At 36.8% G+C, this 12,500-nt stretch overlaps 1 protein-coding gene across 4 annotated transcripts in view; it reads right to left on the reverse strand.

The window, feature by feature from the left end:
* The window catches only part of map3k7 (mitogen-activated protein kinase kinase kinase 7), a 102,224-nt gene that overhangs the window by 74,523 nt on the left and 15,201 nt on the right, over positions 1–12,500 (reverse strand). For 3 of the 4 annotated variants that reach the window (XM_086060642.1, XM_086060640.1, XM_086060639.1), the window contains exon 4: positions 7,878–7,943. The exons of the other annotated variant lie outside the window; for it this stretch is intronic. In XM_086060642.1, coding sequence (XP_085916768.1) covers positions 7,878–7,943 — 66 coding nt within the window. The remainder of the gene's footprint in view (positions 1–7,877; positions 7,944–12,500) is intronic. 4 annotated transcript variants of the gene reach the window in all.

Consider the following 12,500-nt stretch of genomic DNA (forward strand, 5'->3'; position numbering starts at 1 on the left):
TTTTTCTTTTTGTAACACTCTCCTGCGTGCAAAGAGACGCAACAGCATTTGCACAACAGATTGCCTCTTCGCGTGCGCCACTTTCTTGCAGGCCGTTTTTTTCCGGGGAATAGCAAGTATATACTGCAGTGTGTCATCAAGTCTAATATCAGGATCATGCTACGGTTACGTTACGGTGGTGTTACGTCTCGCTTCCTCGCGTCCTTCAGTTGCTATACCGGGTGGTAGGAGATGTTCTGATCCATTTTATCCACTCCATTCATGGTGGCATCGTAGTCCAGAAACAGTGTCTTCTCCGTGATCAGACTGTACCCGCTCCTCCGATGAATATGCATTGGACTCGGGGTACTCTTCATTGTCCGATCGAATGTCCGCTTGTGCAGCTCCGCGTTTTCCGGCGTTAGCAGCGCTAGCCGGTGAGGCTTTATGACGAGAGAATAACGGCCGCGTATAGCTTCCAACTCCGGCGTCAACCTCGGGAGTGACCATCATCATCATCATCAATGTGCATTGGTCGATGCTTTTCGACTACTCTCCATCGTCCGATCGAATGTCCGCTTGTGCAGAAGTACCCGGCCGGCTATTGTGCGCGTTTTCCGGCCTTAGCAGCGCTAGCCGCGCTTAGCCGGTGAGGCTTACTACGTGTTCATAACAGTCACGCCAAAGCTTCCAACTTTGGCGTAGAGCTCGGAGTCATCATCGTCATCATCATCAATCTGCATTGGTCGATGCCAACTCTCCATCGCCCGATCGAATGTCCGATTGTGTAGAAGTACCCGGCCGGCTATTGTGCGCGTTTTCCGGCCTTAGCAGCGCTAGCCGCGCTTACTACGTGTTCATAACAGTCACGCCAAAGCTTCCAACTTTGGCGTAGAGCTCGGAGTCATCATCATCGTTGACATCAATGCGCTTTTTAGTATTGATTGATGCTTTCCGTCTTTGAAAAAAATGCTCAAGCGTGAGCTGCTTGCAACCGGTTGCTTGGGCAGCCATTGTGGGCTTATTCAGCCATGTCTCCTCAACACTCTAGCTCCGCCTCACGTCTTCTACTGACGCCCACGGTGGGCGGCCCATCCAACCTTGTGCAAAGAGAGTCATCGCTGCCCTCTAGGGGCCAAAACGAGTCTTTGACTAATCAGATCTGCCTGATACTTTCAGCACAGCTGCCCAAGGCTTTCCTGCACCCGTTTTTGAAAAAAAAAAAAAAAAAACATAGGGGACGTCTTTTAACGTCCTCGGCGCCCTTCCCTAGGTTTATGCTAAAGGTTTTATAACGTTTATGGCAGTCAAAGAGTTAAGGAGTTCCTCGAGGTAAGTGTGCCAAAAAGTACCGTATTTTCACGACCATAAGGTGCACCGCATTATAAGGCGCAGTCACAGTTACTGGTGCTATTTCTGTGTTTAACACACACATATAAGGCGCACCACCGCACTATCGCCACCATGTTGACTCTTCTGTGCTTTCATGTCTGTCAGTCAGGTCCGCCTTTCTTGTATATAAGCAATGTGTGCGGGAAGTCCTCTCACACAGTCAGTCAGATTTTGGACCTTGGTCCACACACAAGGCACACCTCACTATTAAGCGCACCGTCAATTTTTGAGAAATTTTAAGACTTAAAAGTGCGCCTTATAGTCGTGACAATACGGCAACCAGAGCAAAGGATGGCTATTTTGAAGAATCTGTAATATAAAACATGTTTTCAGTTATTTACCTTTTTTTTTTGTTAACTCTATAACACCAAACGTTTTATAATAATTACAGTGGTACCTCGGAGTTTGAACATAATTCATTCCTGCGAAGTGTTCAAAGTCCAAATTGTTCAACCTCCGCAAATAGGAAATAATGTAAATACACTTAATCCGTTCCCAAGCTCCAAAAGCAGAAAATTCCTATTTTAATTTCTATTTACCGGTATGTTTTTTTTACAGTTACACCCTGTACAGTATTTAAACAATAAAAAATACCTTACCTTTTTTGTTGTGGTGTGATGGAATCAGTGGATGATAAATGTTATGTTAATGCTTGCTTCAGTTCATTACTGAGTTTGTGTATTTTGCGGTCCTTGCGAGCGTTGTTTAACGTCAGGCACGTTGTTGAACAACTAAGGGGGGGTCCTCATGACAGTATTTACAGAAGTAGTCACGGTAGTTAGAACGGCGCGATAATCTCCTTCCTAATTCCACTGTGGTTCGTAGCACTGTATGTTTTTCTTTGCTGCGACTGGCACTGTTGTCTTTCTTTGGGCCCATGGCGAATAAAACTGTTGTGGAAAAATCTAAATGCACTCGTGAGCAGTTCATTGTCTCAACTACCGTGAGCATTCGGCATTGCTGGGCTTCGCTCGGCTTTACTCGGCTACCCGTTTTCAAGGTACGTTCGGCTTAGCTTGCTTTGCTTGTGTGTCCGAACTCCGAAAATGAGTTCAAACTCAGAGGCATTTTTTACTCAGATTTTTGGTTGAAGTTCCGAGACTCAACCTCCAAGGTTCCACTGTACAATACATTTTGATCCCTCTATTTCATGAGTATAATATTTTATAATAATAATATTTTTTGCCCATTAAAACTCTGACGTATATACGTGCACGAACTTAAAGCAACAGCCACAGTTTACAAACGAAGACATGACTTCAAATGAGGTAAGAAAAACTACGCCCCTCCCCAAAGATACTGTGAAGTGCGCGGGTCCGCACACTCTACTATAAAGGGAATATAAAAGCTGATAGATGCAGAGTGCAGTCAGAGTAAAACAGTTAGGGCTCTTCGTACTCATCTGGGCATTGGTGGAGCATGCATGATGTAGAAAAAGCTTTAATATTACCTTTTTAAACGGCACAATGCACCTTTAAGTACATAACACAACATCAGTTCATACATAGTTTTGATGCCTTCAGTGAGAATCTAAAAAGTCACTAGTCATGAGAATAAAGCAGATGCATTGAATAAGAAAGTGTGTCCAAACTTTTGGCCTGTACTGTACATAAAGAGCGTTTATGAGTGAAAAAATGTGTCATCATGGCCGAAGTAGTCCTTTAATTTTCTATTGTGATATGTGCCGTTACCGTTAAGGGATGCAATTGATACTGAGATATGAATTCCAGGCCATATATCGCCCAGCCCTAGTTCTCCACAATTTTTTGCCTTCAACGTAATACATAAGCAACACTTTATACATATTTGTGAGTCACTCCAAATATGTACTGGGTGCAGGGGGCAAAATTGTGAATAGTGTTGATCATGTATGACTTTAATACCACTTGAAACATGAAGCATAAAGTGGGCATATAGTCAGTGTTGCCAACTTGGCGACTCTCGCTAAATCTGGCGACTTCCCCAAGCCCAAGACATTTTTTTGTTGTTAAAATTGACTAGCGACAAGTCTAGCAACTTTTTTCTGGTGGTCTTTAGGGTGTTTTCACTTTTTGCCTCTCCCACGACGTTATTCCTCTCTACTACTGCGTCCATTACTACATGCAAATTGACAACTATACAAATTAGGCAATTACATTATTTAGTGACTTCTAGCAACTTTTAGGACTGCCAAAAGAAACTTTCCTTACAGGGGAGTTGGCAACAGTGCATATACAGTCCTGCTCACTATTATTGAACCATGAAGGTAAAGTACATAATGTGGAATCTCTTAAAAAAAAAAAAAGGTCAACTAAAACATTTTATTTTTTATAGAGAACTTGTGTTATATCTGAAAGACCAAATGATTAAAAAACAATTTATAACAATAAACAATGGGCGGGAAAAATAGAAATCTTAAAATGTGCTCTGTCACTGGTATTGGCATCCTTTCCTGTAAATTAGTATGGACACACATTGTTACTCACCTTTCGTAAATCACAAATGAGAATTCCCTGTTCTGCCCAATTGACATGAATTAACCAATGAATGATGACTTTGATGTTTTAAAAAGCTACCTGTTATCGCCTTTTCCTTTGTAACAATCATCAAAACAAAGGAGCTGTCTGAGGACAACAGAAGTGCTATAATTCGCAAACACAAGACAGCCAAAGAGTATAGAGCCATCTCCAAAGATATTGGTAGAAGAAGTTTGACGAGCATGGAACTGTCAAGAACCTCCATGGACATGGGGGGACGAGAGAAATTGATGACAGAAGTCTTCGACGGTTGGTGTGAATGGTGGAAAAAAATCCACGTTAAAGACCTGAAAGCCAACCTGGAACAGTCTGGGATCATGGTTTCAAGAAGTACCATACGCCACACACTGAACCAAAAATAGGGCTTCATGGGCGAAGACCATTCTTGAGACAGACATAAAAAAAGAATGGCTAACCTTTGCCAAGGAGTACCTGGACAAACTACAAATCTTTTGGGAAACTGTTCTGTGGACAGATTAAACAAAAATATAACTTTTCGGCAATGCACGCCAACAACTTTATTACAGACCAAGGAAAAGAACACCCTCCTTACAGTTAAGAATCCATCATTCTGGGGGGCTGCTTTCCTGCATCTGGTACTGGAGGCATTGATCGTACCACAGGAATCATGAAATCAGAGAATTATCAAGACATTCTAGGGAGACATGTCCTACCAAATGTTAGAAAAGTTGGTTTGAGTCGAAGGTCATGGGTCCTCCAGCCAGACAAAGACCCAAAAGCACACAGGAATGGTTAAAAAGGAAAAAATACTGTTTTAAAATGGCCAGCAATGACTCCTGATTTCAATCCTATTGAAAATCTTTGATATGATTTGAAATGTGCCATTGGGAAAATAAACCTCCAAACATTCAAGAGCTTGAACAATTTGCAAAGGAAGAGTGGAGGGAAATACCAGCGCAGAAGTGCAAGAAGCTTAAAGATGGCTATAAGCAGGACTGTAGTATGTGTCGATAGCAATAATTGACCGCAGAGAAGGTTGACTTGTGCCGTTTATTTGCAGTGTCTGGGAAAAGACGTGAGGGGCAATCGTCCTCTAATGTCCTTAATAAGGTTTCAGGTGGGAGTCATTAATGTAAATTGAAAGGCAAGGAACAAGGACCTCAAAGGGCTTGACGCTCACTTCTGCACTGCTAGCACTGGAATAGGTCACCGTTTGTTTGTTTTTGTGGAGGTATAGCATGACCATATTTGCTGGCATATAGTTGTTTTAATATGCATACTGTTTATTCATATGACATAAAGATTGAAAGTGACTCAAGATACTGCATATGTGCTAAATATTTTACTGTAAGTTTTTCTGGTCTGTTCTCTCTCTAGCATTCAGACAATGCGACTAAGAATGTCCTATGGTTTCAACATCTATTTGATGACAGATCTCCACAAAACTAAATTTTCAGCTGTTGCCTGCCAGTATAATTTGCAAAGGAAGAGTGGGGGGGGAAATACCAGCGGAGAAGTGCAAGAAGCTTAGAGATGGCTATAAGAAGCTTTTGGAAGCAGTCTTCACTGCCAAAGGGTGTGCAACCAAATATCAAAGAGGAGTGCCATTATTGCTGCACATGCTGTGTTTTCTATTTTTTCTTTGGAATTACATTATGCAAGTTGAAAAACAATTTTCTTTGTGGAATTACTTTAGACATCCAATTAAAAGGTCCTGATGATATAAATTTGGTACATTTCCTTTTATTTCCGAAGATATTGTAGAGATCAAGCAAAAAATGAAGGGGTGCCAATAACAGTGATCAGGACTGTAGTATGTGTCAATAGCAATAATTGACAGCAGAGAAGGTTGATTTGTGCCGTTTATTTGCAGTCTCTGGGAAATACGTGAGGAGCAATCGTCTCATTTTTGCAAACATTTGTCCCTCCTCCTGCCTCAAATTTCTGCAATCCCCTCATCTCCTCGATAGGGTTTCGGGTGGGAGGCATTCATATAAATTGAAAGGCAAGGAACAAGGACCTTAAAGGGCTCAACGCTAACTTCTATACTGCTAGCACTGGAATAGGTCACAGTCTTTTTTTGTGGAGGTATAGCATGACCATATTTGCTGACATATAGTTGTTTTAATATGCATACAATTTATTAATATGACATAAAGAGTGGCAGTGACTCAAGATACTGCATATGTGCAAAATATTTTACTGTAACAAGAAGTTTGTCTGTCTGTTCTCTCTCTAGCAGTCGGACAATGTGACTAAGAATGTCCTATGGTTTCAACATCTATTTGATGACAGATCTCCACAAAACTAAATTTTCAGCTGTTGCCTGCCAGTATTTTCTGTCTATGCCTTTCCATTTCATCATATTCCATTTTGCCATTTCTTTAAATCTGAGCCAAGGTCTGGGCCTAAATATAGAAATGATATGGCCCTAAATTCAAAAGACAGTATTCAAATGCATCTCTTGACAGTATTTAATCAAGATATAAAATTAAGGTTAAAAAACAATATTAAATGAACAATAATTTCATAATAGTCCATTTCTGCATTTTTTTATTGTATTGTCCTTTAGAGAAGGTAAATTTATCAAATAATTAATAATAAAACAAATATTAATTGGGATAGCATTTGTTATGCAAATCTCAATCGGATTTAAAAGTTAGCAACTCCCTCGTGCAAAATAGTGAGAAAAAAAAAACCCTGATATTTTAAATGAAAATTCTGTACAACAGGCTTCTACTTTAGTTTTCTGTCCTTTATTCAAATGTGTCCTTGGATAAAATATCCTTTACGTATTCTATTTTCAACCGCAGTGAAGAAAGCAAGTCTATTCATTTAATCAGATGATGCTACTCACACTGGTGTAAGAAAAGTGCGAATGTTTGGTGGTGGTTGGAGGGGCCGTAGGCGCACACTGGCAGCCACGCTTCCGTCAGCCTGCCACAGGGCAGCTGTGGCTACTTAAGCAGCTTACTGCCACCACAGTGTGAATGTGTGAGTGCATAAATAATGTATCCATTCCTCTGTAAAGCGTCTTTGAGTGTCAAGAAAAGCGCTATATAAATCCAATGCATTATTATTATTATCAAAAACATCAAAATAAGTGTACTGTTAACTTATCACACAAACACTTATTTTGGATATTTGCGATTGCATTCCGATAGCTTAGCAATTAGCATGGCTTCGCTGTCTTAACTACTCGCTCTGCCCTTGTGATAATGATACCTAGAGAAGTGAAGCTTTTTCGCTCCCATTGAGTTGATGATTAGTAATGCGGACATCTGATGCATTGCAAACTTTTATCTCTGCATCATGTTAGTCACGTTAGCTTTGCAGCTGCAGCTCGTAGGTTAGCAGAGGCTCAGCAGGATAGTGTGTAATAAGCATTCCACAAAACAAACAGCGAGGGGATGCGGGCATAATGACTTAAACAGGTAACCCTAGGTAGATTAAAGTTGAGAAATGCGATGAGCCCCTACATGCGGACGATATTAACTTCACCTCATAGACACATTTAATTTCCATTAGAAGTCACATCTAGTTTTCTAATGTGAAAGAGCACATAAAAAGATCAGATTTAACAAAAACACAAAAAAAGTCCCAATTGGACGTCATGGCCTGCATCATGCAGTATGAATGTAGCCTAAGTGCGACCTCTCTGGTTCTTTCTGAGCAATGACTGTGTTTTCATGGCCACTAGAGGAGCAGTCTTTGGCAACCACGCAGGTTTCTCCTTCCAGGCTAATGGCCTGCTGCTGCGGTGGGTGAGTTTTAGTGCTGGGCTTATTTCACTGTGTAATAGCACCACCTTCGCTCAATTCAGTGGGACGTCGGCACATGCTTCAGCCACATTGTTTCGTTGAGTCTTTTAGACCAAAACCAAAAATACACTTTTGGGCCATTTTCGGACGGAAATGTTCAGGTGGCCCTATTTACGGTGCATTCCTATTACCATGTATAATAATAAAAATATGACCAATAACCATAACTACACAACAATAATTCATATAAAAATCATTGTCAACTTACTGGATTACTGCAGGAGCCATACAACTTCACAATATTAGGGTGATTTACACGCGAAAGCTGCCGGAGCTGCAGACAAAGGGAAACATAAATCAAGATAAAATTGTTAATGTACTTAAGCTATAATAATAATCACTACTACAAATACTGTAAGGAAAATAGTAGTAAAGCGATAGCGGTATAAAGTATTGTCATTATGCTTGAGGACTATGAGAAACACAGGCCGGCTGGTCTTGTGGCGGCCTCACTGGGAGGGCGTGAGAAACGCGGCATTAGCCGGCCCACCGCAGGGTCGCGGAGCATCCCGCCTAAGTTGCTGCGATCGCTCGCGGCCTCTCTGGCGCTGAAGGGCGACCCGCCGTCTTCCCGAACGCTAGCGCTAGGCTAGTGGTTAGCGTCCGGTGCTCTCCGGACTACGAAACTCCAGGGGTTTTGTGCAAAAAATAGCATTTGAACAACATCAAGAACAGGGCATGGCAGCCACAAAGGGAGAGGCGGGGTTTTAGTGAACCAGTCGTCTTACTTTCGGGTTTGAAAAGTAGCCACCATAATAACTAATATTTCATAATAAATTGCATCACCATTGTGCCAAAAGTAAAATATATACATATACATGCCTATAGTTAACTGTGGAAGGGCTTAAAATACAGTGATATGGTCTCTTTAAAATGATGACAGAGGTCTGTAGTTATCATCATAGGTATTCAACTGTGAGAGACAGAATAAGAAAAAAACTGGAACTCACATTGTAGGATTTTAAAATAATTTATTTGAAAATTATGATGGAAAATAAGTATTTGGTCAATACAAAACAATCAAGGGCTGGTTAGGGGCTCCATGCAAGAACAAAACTATCTTTTTTTTTTTTTTTTTTTTCTCTATCTAACAAAACTATCATGAGAACGATGAGCAAAAATCCCAGAACTGGTGAATGACCTGCAGATAGCTGGAACCATAGTAATAAATGGTACCCATCAGTAACACACTACACTAACAGGGAATCAAGTGCTGCAGTGCCAGACATGTCCCCCTGCTAAAGCCATATCCAGAACCATCTGAGGTTTGCCAGAGCAGTGTTTCAACCACACCATGTTGCCGTCACTCACTTGTGGATCATGAGGTTAGAGGAGACGCAAGTAGCAGGACTGGGAAGAAGTGCTACACATGCACACAAAAAACAAAGAACCGGCAACTTGTGGCGCGGTGCCACACTGACGATTGTTACAAGTTGAATCCCAAGAACACAATAAAAACTATAAAAGCATGGGGGGTGCAAAAATAAAAACTTTTGTTTTTGCTCCCATTTTTTATGAGATTCACTCAAAGATCTAAAATTTCTTTCACATACACAATATCACCATTTATCTCAAATATTGTTCTCAAACCAGTCTAAATCTGTGATAGTGAGCACTTCTTTGCCGAGATAATCCATCCCACCTCACAGGTGTGCCATATCAAGATGCTGAATAAACACCATAATGCACAGGTGTGACCACAATAAAAGACCACTCGGAAACGTGCAGTTTTGTTTTATGGGGGGCACTCAGAAAGCCAGTCAGTACTGATTTCTACTCAAATAGATGTCAGTTGTATGACTGGTTTACTGAAGCCCCAGACATTCGATTCCCACTCCCAAATAAAACAAAAATGCACCTTTAAGAGTGGCCTTTTATTGTGGGCAGTCTAATATATATATATATATATATATATATATATATATATATATATATATATATATATATATATATATAATATACATACGTATACATATACACAAACATATATATATACATATACATACATATACACACACACACACACATATATGTATATATATATATACATACATATACACACACACATATATATATATATATATATACACATACACACACATTTTTAAATGTACACACACCTATACACATATATATATATAGATATATATATATACATATACACACACACATATATCTATATATATATACATATACACACACACATATATATATATATATATATATATATATATATATATATACATATACATATACACCCACACACACATATATATATATATAAACATATACACACGCATATATATATATATATATATATATAAATATATATATATATATAAACATATACATATACACACGCACATATACATATATAAACATATACATATATATATACATATATACATATACATATATACACGCACATATATATATACATATACATATAGACACATGCACATATATATATATATACATATACATATATACACACGCATATATACATATATATATACACACGCATATATACATACATATATACACACGTATATATACATATACATATATACACACGCATATATACATATACATATATACATAAATATACGCATATATACACATATATATATATACGCATATATACATATACATATATACACACGCATATATATATATATATATATATATATATACGCATATATACATATACATATATACACAGGCATATATATATATACATACACACGCATATATATATATATATATATATATACATACATATACACACAAACACACGTATATATTTATATATATATATATATACATATACACCCACACACACATATATATAAACATATACACACGCATATATATATATATATATATAAATATATATATAAACATATACATATACACACGCACATATACATATATAAATATATACATATATATACATATATACATATACATATATAAATATATACATACATATATACATATATACACACGCACATATATATATACATATACATATAGACACATGCACATATATATATATATACATATACATATATACACACGCATATATACATATATATATACACACGCATATATACATATACATATATACACACGTATATAAACATATACATATATACACACGCATATATACATATACATATATACATAAATATACGCATATATACACATATATATACGCATATATACATATACATATATACACACGCATATATACATATACATATATACACATGCATATATATATATATATATATATATATATATATATATATATATATATATACGCATATATACATATATATATATATATATACGCATATATACATATACATATATACACACGCATATATATATATATACATTCACACGCATATATATATATATATATATACATACATATACACACAAACACACGTATATATTTTTATATATATATACACACACACATATATATATATATACATATATACACACGCATATATACATATACACACGCATATATACATATACATATATACACGCATATAAACATATACACACGCATATATACATATACACACGCATATATACATATACATATATACACACGCATATCTACATATATATACACATATATATCCACACACACACATATATATATATATATATATATACACACGCATATATATATATATATATATATATATACATACACACGCATATATATATATATATATACATACATACGCACTTATATATATATATATATATATATACTTATACATACACACGCATATATACATATACATACACACGCATATATATATACATATACATACATACACACGCATATTTATATATATATATATATATATACATACATACACACGCATATATATATATATACATACATACACACGCATATATATATATATACATATATACACACGCATATATACATATATATATACATATATATATATACATACATATATACACACGCATATATATATATATATATATACATACGCATATATATATATATATATATATATATATATATATATATATATATATATATATATACATACATCAGGGATGTGATTTGACCAAAGTGAAATTATCTGAAAATTTAGCCGGGGGTCTGAGGGCCGCGGGCACTCAGCTAGGTCCAGAGCTCATGGGTTTTCCGTGTTTTTAAGTACTTTCAATGCACTCAGATGACAAAGAAATAGACAAAACAACAGCATAAATTTTCAATGTATATTGAACTATCCCATATAAAATCGCAGTTTTAGTCAACTCAAAATCAGTCACATTCAAAAACATTGAGTGACTGCCTTTGCTTTTAAAAACTATCACTGAGAATATCATCATATATATTTACCATGCAATAAATCATTTAATCAATCATTCTTAATTTAATACATAATGCATAACAAAAACATAAAATACCTCATGCAGCAAGCTCTGGTAAAAACACAATCATGCATTCGTCGAATGCATGATTGACTAAGATCATCTCTGTAACTGCATACATCAAGACAGTCAACATATTGAAACCCGAAAAGTGCAAACATGCAGCATTCATTTGAGTTTGTGTCAATGATTAACCATGTTAAATATTTATGGCCATTTTTATTACGTTATAATATTTTCGAAAATTTGATTTCGATTAATTTGAAACGTTTACCACCGACCTCAAAATTCACGACTCTGTCAGCAACTGGTACAGGTTGTTGGGGTGGATCACGTCTCTCTATTACCGGTTCCGATTGTGATGTCAATAAGGGATGGAGGCCGTAAAGTT

Source organism: Leptonotus elevatus, chromosome 18 (assembly GCF_054856555.1).
Source record: "Leptonotus elevatus isolate MCC_2025b chromosome 18, RoL_Lele_1.0, whole genome shotgun sequence".
NCBI lineage: Eukaryota > Metazoa > Chordata > Actinopteri > Syngnathiformes > Syngnathidae > Leptonotus > Leptonotus elevatus.